The sequence below is a fragment of the Caretta caretta genome, chromosome 3 (genome assembly GCF_965140235.1).
Source record: "Caretta caretta isolate rCarCar2 chromosome 3, rCarCar1.hap1, whole genome shotgun sequence".
NCBI classification, from domain to species: Eukaryota; Metazoa; Chordata; order Testudines; family Cheloniidae; genus Caretta; species Caretta caretta.
In genome coordinates this window covers 149,765,097-149,777,582 of record NC_134208.1, presented here as the reverse complement: position 1 = coordinate 149,777,582, position 12,486 = coordinate 149,765,097, and the positions used below count along the sequence as shown (strand labels likewise).

General features: G+C 51.2%; 1 protein-coding gene across 3 annotated transcripts in view; it reads right to left on the bottom strand.

Annotated features, from left to right (window-relative positions):
* Positions 1-12,486, bottom strand: part of TMEM63B (transmembrane protein 63B) — an 88,156-nt gene that overhangs the window by 29,929 nt on the left and 45,741 nt on the right. For all 3 annotated transcript variants that reach the window (XM_048843535.2, XM_075127020.1, XM_048843534.2), the window contains exons 2-3: positions 8,412-8,610; positions 5,875-5,954 (exon numbers count right to left, since the gene is read on the bottom strand). In XM_048843535.2, the coding sequence (XP_048699492.2) occupies positions 5,875-5,954; positions 8,412-8,588 (257 nt within the window). In that variant the 5' untranslated portion in view covers positions 8,589-8,610. The remainder of the gene's footprint in view (positions 1-5,874; positions 5,955-8,411; positions 8,611-12,486) is intronic.

Here is a 12,486-nt window from a genome sequence, read left to right as displayed (position 1 = left end):
GAGAAACCTGTCAACGATCAGATCAGAGAGAGAAAATAAAAGGAAAAACTTCCTTGCAGCACTCAGTTTCCCAGCACACTGCAGGCTCCTCAGGGCAGGGCCCTGTCATGTTTGTCTGGAAATCTCATGCACACCTCTGGTGCTGGCTCCGTCCATAACACACACACACACAGATCAGATCTGCACTGCAGTGGAGGCTGTCACAAGAAGCGTCTTTAGTTTGGAGTGGGAGACCCTAAGATGTGCTGGGCTCTGGGAAACCTCTCGGATTCTACTTGGGTATGCATCTAAATCTGGGGTTTTGCAGAACATTTGCCCCATTACTTAAACTATTGCTTCCTCAAACGAAATGAAACAAATGTTGTTTTTCCCTCCTGAGCCAGTGCAAACAGTGTCTTCAAGGACAGATTAGCTTGCTCAGCCTCAGGGAATTAAATAAGGAAATACACAGCAGCCCAGATCTCAGGGAACCCCCAAAACTCCAGGTTCTGTCCCAAATCTAAAACCCACTATTTCCAAGTGGCTCCTAAATCTAGGACCCACAATATACAAGTGGCTCCTAAATCTGGTGAAATGAGTTCTCCACTCCCTAGTCTTAGTGCAAAAAGAGTATAAGACCCAGGGAACTCATGCGTACCCATGAGGCTTGGCTCTTTACAAACATGCTGAGTAATCTGTCTGGACATTCCAATAGAGCCCCCCCCCCCCCCCCAACCAGGAGGGACACTCCTATGACAGCTACAAAAGAAAGGGAAAACACCAGCTGATCTTCAGGAACTGCCTTCCCTGGGAATGTCAGCCCAACTCCAGACCAGACTGGGCCAGCTGCTGAAGAATCGAGCCTGGTGAGCCGAGAGAACTGCACTGACTGGGGCTGCTGATCTGGTGCAGCTGTTCTAGGCTAGGCCAAGATCCCTGCAGGGCGAAGTTAGAAAAACCTGCTGGTCCAGCTTCCTTTCCCGTCTCTCTTTTGTTCCTTCTCTTGAGCGGTTCTTGCGCATGGAGGCCTCTCCCTGCAGTGCTGTCCAGCCAGCTGAGACTGACAGAGAGGGAAGGAGGCCCTGTGTTTTATGTTAGGAGAGGGGACAGTTTAGGACAAGCAGCTCCGCCTTTCCTAGAGGCGAAGACCACTGAAGATGATGGCAAAACCCCACTGATTTGACTCGTGTTCCACTGTCTGGTGCATCCTGAATGGGCTACATGAAAGCGTCAAACCGCAGAACTCCCTCCCCGCTGGCAGGGACCAAAGAGTCAGCAGTGACGTGAGGGAAGACCAGGAGCCCTGGCGCCAGGGAAGCACCTATCTAGGAGAGCCTCAGATTGAGGGTGCTGCCCTGTGGCCCTCAATGCAGCCTTCCCCGCCACACACTTATGCAGCTGACCCAGCTTCCACCAGCAGTAGTGGAAACAGATCAGGGCCACCCACACACAGTGTGCAAGCCTATAGGATGGTTTAGATTAAGAAATTAGTGGTAGTTACATTTGGGGCCTAAATTAGCCGAAGTGTAGAGGAGTCAGGGGAATGGAGGTTGCGAGTTAGAGAGAAGCTGGAGACAGTAAGATGGGAAAACTGCATTTAGCAAGGACGTGAGCCAGGGTTACGGCGCCGTTATGTTTTGGTTATAACTGCTTCAAGCAGGGTTTTTAAATGAGTGTTTTTGAGAATTGTGAATGTTTTTTATAATTCTGTCTGTATTGATAGTATGGGAAGGACATTGGGTCAGACGTTCATTTACACAACGTGTAATGTAAAGAGCCAATAAGGAGGAGGAGAAAATACAATTATGGTAAGGGGAAGTGTAATGTTAGGTAGTATGATGATGGATTATAAAAGGAGTCATTTTGTTAATAAGGAGTTCCAACTAACGTCCAAAGGGTCCTCTTAGGTTCCAGGATCATCAGGCTGTTGTCAGTGGACTGATCACTCATTGATTAAGTAGTAACTGCATGCCTGTTTGCTTCGCTAAGCATTTTGCTTTTGAATAAAGTTTGGTTTTATCACTTTAAATGATGCCTAGTGGTCCTCTACTAAATGCATTTTCTGTATCCCACCTAGAAGCTCACACCTGAAGACTATGTTGGGCTTTGTTGCACCCTTGTCTTTAACAACTTCACGTTAACTGGAAACATTTCAGCCTACGGTTCCCAAGGAACCAGCTGCAGAGATCTCCCATCCCCACTCCTGCCGATAGTCAAATCGGCACTATGCGTCCATGTATTGATGAGGCAGAGCAATTTGCATTCCCTTGTGGTGTGACAGAACTCTGGCTGCCTCCTCTCAGCCCCCTTTCCAACTCCAGATTCCTCCTTTGACCTGGGGGATGTAATCTCTTCCCATCCACGTCAGAAGCAAACATAGGATCTGAAAGAATGGCCCTGGCCTCTGCACCAGCTCCCCACTATTATCTGCACAAGACTGGAAGAGGCATTCTCACCATCTCCCTGCCCCGGTCAGGAACGGGAGGCAGCCAGGAAAACCCTCTCAGATATTTTTGTTGTTCCAGCTCCTATCTGTCCTGCATGGAGTGTGTCCCTGCCATGGGTTACCCAAGGGGGAAAAGGTTTGTTTGTCTAATTGAGACTGCAGGCCCCCTGTGGCAGGGGTCGTGTCTCTGTACATGGGCTGTACATCAGTGCACAGATACAGAGTGTGTTTGGGCTCTGGCCAGCTGTCACCTTTGGGATCCCATGGGGGCTGGGTTTCTTGTCCCAACCCAAAACTAGCAGCACTTGGGCACCACATTTCATGGTAAAATCCAAAGTGTTCCCTAGGGAAGAAGCACCCCAGTCACCTTTGCCCTGCTGCCTGCCCCGGGATGGATAGGAGAACCTGCTTGTCTGCTAGAAGCCCATCGTGAAGCAGCTGGAACCTGGCACAGTTCTCAAACTAGCGCCCCCCTCGACTCCCTCGCCGGGATCATGGCTTCCTGCAAACACTCCCACGTAGCCCTTCCCTTCCAGTTCACACCAGCCCCCACAAATGGCTGTGCTACTGAGGCTTAGGGCACACAGATGGGGATGCTTTGCTGCCAATACCTGCTGCTGTCTCAGTGACTCTCCTCTGGGCCTCCTAGTGCCCTAACTTGCCAGCTGGGCATTATCTGTTCCAGGTTAGCTGCGGCTCTCCTTCCAGTTGGCAGCACCCAGACATAATGCGGTGACTCACAGATAGGTGCTAGCAAGGGTAGCAGGCCATCTGAGCACAGGGCGAGGATCCAACCACTAGCCAAGCTGTGCCAGTGTAACGCCAACAGACCCCGGTCAGTGGCGGGCAGGATCGAACCTGGGACCTCTGAAGCTTAATGCATGAGCTGCTACTGCATGGCTCTTAGCTGAGGCTGCTGCAGACTCATTAATTTCTAAGTGGTCTAGGTGTCACTAGAAGGGGACAGAGCACCACACCCAGCAGGCATGGGTTGTACCAGGACTAAATTGGACCTCATGGAGCATGCGAGTTGGGGCCCATCCCACACAGGAGGTGGCTCTGAAGGTTCCGGAGGGCACCAATATTCCCAGGTCTGAGGGAGCCAAGTTTGGAGGAAAGGTGTGTTGGTGGGTGGGTGGGAGGAGAGGACCAGGCAGGGAGATTTGAAGTTTGCATAGTTCTCAAAGGGACTGAGCGAGTCAATAGAGAAAAAATGTCCCCCTGGGGAAGGGTACATGGCCTAAAGCTGAAGAACAAAAGAGGTTCCTGAGCAGAGCCACCTCTCAAAAGGAGAAGAGCAGACCGGGCCAGTTACAAGGGCAGGCAGTTGGCGCTGGGTACATGAGACAGGCAGTATGGCCCAGGCCAGTGTGTCTCACCTTTTCAGGCTGGTGACCCCTCATTCTATGTCAAACAATGTCACGATCCCCCTCAATAAAAAGGGAGAATAGGAGATACATCAATGAGAACGGCGCAAAGCCTGGACAGTTCATTTGTGGGTGTGGTTAGCCAGGTGGGTAGAGAATACTGGACCTTGAAACATAAGGGCATGTGAGATTTCCTTTGCTTTAGAGTGTAATAACTCTTGCAACTCCTTGCCACGACCCCGACTGCCTTTGGTGACCCCCTGGGGTTCTGACACCCTGGTTGAGAAACGCTACTCTCGAGGACTGAGATTGGCACTGGGAGCCAGAAGCCCTCAGGCATGGAGGCAGCTTGAAGTGAAGCTACTTGCCAAAAACACAGCGCCAGTTACTTTCTCCCGGGGGACGGTATCCCCTCCCTGCTCTAAAACAATGCCTCTTACCCTGCCACCCATGCTGCCCTGGCCTCACTGCAGCCACATCACACGGCAGGCTCATTAGCTGCGTGTTCTCGCCCTGGGTCTCACACACCATTGCTGCTGACCGGGTTCCTCCGTCCCATTGAGATCTAGTTGTGGATTACTTTCCCCACAAGGGATCAGCTACGTTTCCTCATGTGGCTACCTCCTGCCTGCTTTCCCCTCGTCTCTCTGGGTCCCCTGGTGCTGTTTTCTCTAGCTTCAGTAGCACTCACAGCTCCACCTAAGTAAGGAGGAGACAGAGTAGCTCTGGAGATATAGCTTATTCGAATAAAGGTCCTTGTTCAGTGTTAGAAGAAAACGTCTCTGTCATTCTTTCCCTTGTCATGTAAAAAGAGGTGCAAACCAGATTAATTTGAATGCTTAACACACAGAGCAGCGAAGCAAAGGTCAGCCTGGTAGCTTGTGCAACGGAAAGTGAAACTGAAAATAAGTAGAACTCCTTTTCCTCCATTGTGGAAGGCGGTGCAAATACCCGGGACTTGGTTCTTCCGAGATTCTCTGAGCACTTCGTTCCCCAATGGAACTAACGTACCTGGGTGCAATGGCTCAGAGAGCATAGAACCCTTTCTAAAGGCTGTCTCTGACGGAGCTGAGCAGCGTTTGAACACAAGATCATCTAGCAGCTGGGATTTGAAACAAAGAATGTCATGGAATAAGGAGACCAGCGCAGCCCCTGAAACTACTCTGCCTCTTGTTGCTTCACTGTTGAGCTGGCATCCTGCGACAGGCTCAACAACATTCACATACTCTTCTTCCATTTCAGTAAAGAAAGTCATACCCAGCAGGGATCTTTAGAAACCTCCTCCAGCTGGTACACTGCACTTTATCATCAGAACCCTTGGCTCAGTCTTTCAGCCAGTTTTCAGTCCACACGGCAGTTTCTTAGCCAAGCTACGTTCAATTATATTTTAAGACTAAGATTCCATTAGCAGTTAGGGAAAAAGCTTTCCCTTCAGCCACCAACACAGCCATCAATAACTTCACTTGGATCCCTTCTCCAGTCTCATTTTGCTCATGCTTCCAGCTCAGAGCCCTGCTCCTGAGCCATCCACACTTGGCTACCTTTGCTTCCTCAGATTTAGTGCCATGACCTGTACAGCTAAGAACTATAGTACCTGAAAAGCCAGTCCATGACTCCCAATCTACTTAAAAAGAAATCAGTCAGTACAATCACCTCCAGCTGCATTGCTAACAAAGCAGGTAGTGTGTTAGATCTTGCTCTCCCAGAACCTCTTCCCCATCCCACCCTTTTCCTTGCCCATCCCTGGCTGGGCCATTGCTGGGCCTTTCCACGAGGCAGGGAGCGGTCTTGTGTTGTAGAACCTGCAAAGCATCATGCACACAGTAGCTGTAGGAATCATAAATCATACATTGCAATCTTATCTCCAGAGCCATCAGAGGTTTGCTCCTGCACAGAGATGAAGTCAGAATGACAAAGGGCTGGCATGTTGGGCTGCAGGGACTCCCCCTGTTCCTGGGATGTATGGGGTTAAACCAACCTGAGCACTACTCCTTCCCCACCCACCCCTGCCATCTGGGCACACAGCGGAGGGTTTAACCCTGTACCCCGTTTGCTTCAAGCCCACCCCCATCCTGACCTTACCTGTCAGCATCAGTCACCAGGGCCAGACGTCCATAGTCCCAGGCTACTTTACGCAAGATCGAAAAGACAAACAACAGTGCCTGTAAAAGTGCCAAGAAGAAGCTATGAGACAAGGCCCCCTCTGGCTGGGGGAGCAGCCCTCCCTGACTCCTGTCCTCCCAGCCATCTGCCTGGCATGGAGAGAACAATGGCAGGGGACAGAGGAAGCAGCTGGATCTGTGCTTGGCTTGCTTGTGTGGCATAAGAAATTGGACCCGTCACTCAGGTGTGGCAGCAAGGCCTGGGAAGAGAGGAGCAGACGGGGAAGCGGGATCAAACATCACAAGCACGAGATCCCCCCAGCGACCACGTTCGCGCTATCACAGCTTGACCTGCTGTCAGAGGTGGTAGTACGACGGAGCGGGCGTCTGGCTCTGCTTGGGTGCCTCATCTACTGCAGCTGAATGAACGAATGGCAGCGTCCTACAGGGGAGTAAAAGCTTCCCGGAGGCCTGCTCTTGGTGGGGGTGGGGAAAAGATACAGCGTGATGTGGGGGTGGCCACAGCTCGACCTGCAGAGCTCTGCAGGGTGGATCTCCCATCTGGTGGGCAGAGGGAAGTACAGTCCCCGCATGCAATGCGCTATGACCTGAGTGAGCGGGTCGCGCTGCGTATTGGGCCTGGAGTCTCTGCAGGTAGCACCATCCCTGAATCAGAAGGGAGAAGGGTGCACTGCAGAACTCCTGGACTCCAAGGGGGCTCCAATCTGCTCTGTTCTGTCTGTGCTGGGTGCAGCCCTGCAGTTCCTGACAAGGCACCAACATGGCTCTTTTTTGGGCACCTTGGCATCCACACCCAGAAAACGGGACTCTGGGATGCAGGATTGCCTGCATCTGTTCCCTGGAGCGAGTCTGTAGCATTCTCCCACGACAGCCCAGAGCTCCCGTACCTGCCCCAGCTGCCATCCCACTCCAAGAGTGGCTGGGAACTTCACTGATTGCATATTACAGCTCCTTCCACTGAAAGAACCCCACAGCAGGGCTTGGTAGCATTCACCCTCAGCTGATCCCATCCCAGCCCGGAAATGCAACCGAGCAGGACAGGGGCTGTGAGGAGACAAGCCAGCCACGAGCAGCGTGTGCCCACAGCTTACGACAGAAGCCTGCCACACCAGAGAGGTAGATCCAATGCAGAGACCCCAGGTGAAGGAGCTCTGTGAATTGGGTCGTGGGGTGGGGGGCATGGGGCACTGTTAGCGTTGGGGCCTAGCCTTGGCTGGAGGTCCCACAGGAGCGGCTGCTGGCTGATGCACAGGCAGAGTGAAAGCATGCTGGGTCATCCATCCTGCCAGCCACGCACACAGATCAAGGCTGTGTTTGTCCAACATCTAGCACAATGGGGACCGGATCCATGACTAGGGCTCCGAGGCACTATGGTAATACAAATCAATAATAACAACAACAACAGGTGGTGACCTGCCCTGTTCTCCAGAGCACAAACAGATGAAACCTTGCTGCCTCCCAAGCCCCAATATCACTAGCGGAGGTCGAGTCATCTGTTCTCAGACTACGCAGGAAGCGGCAGAAGAATCAGAGAGGGGCTTAAGGTTGGCAAGGCAGGAAAGCCCAGTGTCTTGGCATTAGGTTGGCCCTAGTCAGATACATAGCCCTAGTGGCCACCCCAAACCTCCACATTCCTGACCCTGACCCTCTCCCCATCCCAGTCTTCCTGCCTGTCAAGTTCAGGCCGCTCCTTAGCGCAACATGAGCTAGGGCTGGAGGAACGCGGCACGAGGCCGGGCTGGGGAGGCCTGAATCAGAGTCTGCTCATCAGATCGTCCCAGCTGGCCCTAACTGGCCTCCTCGTTGGCAGCCCCGCCAGAGAAGCCAAAGGACTGAATGGACCACGGAGAGTGAGCTCCCTGGCGCTGTTCCTTCTGGTGGGGCTGCCGGGCAAGCTCGACCTGCCTGCACTGCGCCTCGCCATTTCAGCAGGGACACAGTCACGGCATTTTTTTCTTAAAGCTATTGAAAAAAAAACAACATTGTGCTTTGATGACGGAGAGCCAGGGTTCTCCAGCCGGCCAGCCTACCGCTGCCAGGGGAGGGGGCTGCGTTAGAGCAGCACATGGGTGGGTAAGGAGAAGCAGGAAGAACAATACTGTGCTTTTCTAGAGATTGGGTTGTCAAAGCACTTGGCAGATGCTAATTGAGCTTCAGAACCACACCGCCTCTGGGAGGTCAGTGTCACTAACCTTATCTCACAAGGGGAAACCGAGGCACAGGGCAGTCAAGTGACCTGCCCACGGTCACAGAGAAGCCAACAGCAAAAGCTGAGAGGAGAATTCAGGAGTCCTAGCTCTAACCACTCCTTGGCAACCAGGGCCAGGAGTCCTGACTCTCATGCATCCCAGCTCCAATCAGTAGATTACACTCCTCCTCCCACACCTGGGGATAGAACCCCGGAGTTCTGAATAGTTATGTCCATCCTTCATCCTCACAGCCGTGCCCTCCCCTCCCCCAGCAAACGGCAGCCGCACAATGGTGTAGGAGACTTACCAGAAAGCACATGAAGTCGAGGGCTAGGACGGTGGGCACTCCCCCAAAGGGCAAGCCCTGCAGCACAGTGCTGCGGATGCGGGCACTGTAGCAGTAATCCTTGGTGCTGTTGTTACAGCCGGCGACCTTGCAGGTGGCTCCTGCCGAGCCCAGGGTGGCAAACAGGAAGGGAAGCATCTCTACTGCCTCATCGTCTTACCTGGAGGAGGGGGGGGAACAGGCACAGTTAGAAACACACCTGACCAACTAGTCAGCAGCCTGCTTAACAGGAGGTAGCGGCAGATGAGGAGCAAGCAGGGCCAGCTCACCCATTGCCATCTCCTGCATCCTCCAGCCTCCTCTGCGCAGCAGCCTCTTGCGTTACAGTCTCCAAGGGAGCTGGCTAATGAAGTTACTAACTGGCCAGCGATCACATGTGGGAAGTCCTGGAGAATCAGGGAGGTACCAAAGGACTGGGGAAGAGGAGACCTACTTTGCTTCAGTCTTCTCTCAAAAAACAACATGTGACCAGACAACTAGCGAAGTTACCACAGACAATATAGGGGAAGGGATGCAGCTCGGGATAAGTAAAGAACACATCAGAGATCTTCTGACCAATCTGAATTAATTCAGATCAGCGAGGCCTGATGCTATTCACCCCAGGGTGCTGAAAGAATTAGCTGAAGAAATCTCAGAGCCATTGGCAATAACATTTGCCAACTCATGGATGAGAGAAGAGGTCCCGGAAGACAGGAGAAGGGCTAACATGGTGCCCATCTTTTAAAAGGGGGAAAAAGAGGAGCCGGGGAGCTCTAGACCAGTCAGCCGGACTTTGATACCTGCGAAGCTACTAGAGCTATGTAAGAAACATTAAATTTGCAAATACCTGGAGGATGAAGGGGTAATCACGAGCAACCAGCATGGATTCACCAAGAACAAATCACGTCAGACCTGCTTGATTTCCTTCTCTGACAGGGTAACTGGTTTGGGGGATAGGGAGAATGCAGTGGACATACTGTACCTGGGCTTCAGCAAGGCTTTTGACACAGTCCCACGTGACATTTGATAAGCGTGCTGGAGAAACGCAGGCTTGGCAGAGCTACCATTCAGTGGATACATAGTTGGTTAAACAACCACAACAAAGAGTAACTATTAATGGAATGATGTCAGATTGGAGAGAGGTCTCAAGTGGGGTTCCACAGGGATCTGTTCTGGGCCCCGTGTTGTTTAACATCTTTATTAATGACCCGGATGCAGGAAGAGAGAGCACAGTGATCAAATTTGCAGATGACACAAAGCTGATGAGGGCTTGCCAATACTTGGGAGGATAGAGCTAAAATGTAGAGGGATCTTGATAAATTGGAGAACTGCGCTACAGACAACAAAATGAAATTCAACAAAGACACATATACGGTGCTACACATAGTGAAGAAAAACCAAATGCACAAATACAACATGGAGGAGAACAGGCGTGGCAGCAGCACTGTTGAGAAGGATTTGGAGTTGTGGTGGATCACAACCTCAACATGAGTCAGCAATGCAATGCTACTGCAAAAAAAGCAAATGCAGTTTTGGGCTGCATTAACAGAGGCATCATATGCCAGTCATGGGAGGCGATAGTACTGCTCTACTCGGCACTGGTTAGGCCTCAGCTGGAGAACTCTGTCCAAGTTTGGTCATCAATGTATAGAGACTGGAAAGGATCCAGAGGTGAGCAACAAAGGTGATCAAAGGGTTTGAACACAAGCCATATGTGCAAAAGCTGAAGGAACTGGGTACGTTTAGTTCGGAGAAGAGACTGAGGGGCGACATGATACTTGAAAGGCTGCCATAAAAAAGATGGGGAAAAGTTGTTCTCTCTTGCCACACAGGGCAGGACACGAGGCGATGGGTTCAAACTACAGCATAGCAGATTTAGATTAAATCTCAGGAAAAACTTCCTAGCTGTGAGAACAGTAGGAGAATGGAACAGACTGCCCAGGGAGGCTGTGGACGCTCCTTCACTGGAGGTTTTCAAAAGGAGGCTGGATTCATCTGTCTGGGATGGTTTAGACACAACAAATCCTGCAGCTTGGCAGGGGGTTAGACTAGACGACCCTTGCGGTCCCTTCTAACTCTATGATTCTATGATGTGATACTGGGAGCAGAGCAATCCTGGCAATTGCTGCCCTGGGAGCCCAAGCTTGTAATGCTACAGAAACAACAGAACTGCAGCAGGGCCCCTTGAATACAGTAATGCAGCACTTAAGAGCCTCTCGCACTTGGACTCCTCCCTCTCCCAGTGTAATCACCAGCAATCTGGTAACTTCAGTCCCCTTCTCTATGGCAGCTAGAAACGGCCAACCAAGGAACACCTGACACACCCATACAGGAGACCAAGGGGCAGAAAATGGCTTGGGATTTTTAGTTCAGTTGGTCAGAAAAACTCCTGGAAACCCTAAAAGTGTCCTGGACTGTGCAACGGTCAGCAGGAGACAGACAGACACTTCTTCACTGGCCTGGAAGCAGCTCTGTGGACCACATGGAAACGGGCAGTGGATCACAGTTTCAGAAGCAGTGACTAGAACAGAAGCAGCATTAGGGTGGTTTATAAAGGACCTCACCACACTGGGATGTTGGCTCATCACTGACCAAGAGGGAAAAAAGTTCCACTTGCTGAATGGCCAAACACTACTTCCTTGAATGCTCGGGTTTTTCGGGAACATCTCCCATCCAAGTCCTAAGCCAGCCCCACCCTGTTTAGCTTGAGCGTTTGATCATCATCACAGCACAAGGCTGTCTGGATGCTGGTCCATGGGAAGGAAGATTTGCTGCTGTGTCCCACGAGATCTTGCTTGAGAAATGAATCCCCCATTGATTCATTGAGCCATAGTCACATGGATTTGAGCTGGCAGAAGAACAGTAAACAAAAGGCCATGACAAACAGCAGCGTACTGATTGGTTAGAGGTGTCCAGTGGGAACTAGGAGGAGGCTGGGATTTTATTTAAAAGAGCATCACTTATGATCTGGAAAAGAAGCCAAACATCACCTTAAATTAAATTCACAGATAAGCGTAAGAGAGAGGGGGTGCTGACATCATCAGAGAGGAGAGGGAAAAGCAGGACAGCAGGGGCAAGCTGCGACAAAGTGATCAGGGACTAATAACATGAGAGCCAGCCAGCTTTATTCATCCTGGCAAAATGAATGAGAAACAGATACTAGGTGGGAGGGAAAAAGAAAAGGAGTACTTGTGGCACCTTAGAGACTAACCAATTTATTTGAGCATGAGCTTTCGTGAGCTACAGCTCACTTCATCGGATGCATGCCGTGGAAACTGCAGCAGACTTTATTTATACACAGAGAATATGAAACAATACCTCCTCCCACCCCACTGTCCTGCTGGTAATAGCTTATCTATAAAATGGATAACACTCTGCTAGAAATCAGAGCTATGAACATCAGGAGGGGGAAAGCAACCAGAGAGGGAGTCAAGGAGAAGAGATAGAGTGAAATGGCAGAAGAGGAGTATCAAAAACCTTCTTGGCTAAGATCTAGGAGGCCACAGGGCAGTGTCACAAGGGAAGGGCTAAAACTCCATCAGTCGAGACATTCAAAACTAGACTGGATAGAGGACCAGGAAAAGTGCTGGAGGGAGCAATGCATGAGTAAGTAGGCATCAGCCTACACTCCAGGGGATCGGGAACGGGCAGAGATTAGTAATTTATAGACAGACCCAAGTCAAAAGAGAGAAAGAATAGCCCCATCACCCTCACACACAACACCATCAGCAGGAACTAACTCAATTAGCATCGATTAGCCCTCTTGTAGGTAGCTTCACTCTAAGGACTGCATGGGCAATGGAGATCCAACTCCTCTCTAGAGGTAGGTCCCTCCAGGGCAGGGCATGGGGGAAGCTTGCTTTGTCCTATGGCTGCCCGGGCTCTGTGTATCATTTTCTTCAGCTGTGTCCATCAGATCCATGCATGGGCAGAGGTGAGGATGGGAGCAGTGCCTGGTCAGAAGGGGGCAGGGAGGGGTAGAGGGAGGGACCCTGAGGAGCTGTAAGGGCAAAACCCTTAAAAAGCAAACCCTGGTTAGGCTCCAGAGATGGTTAGC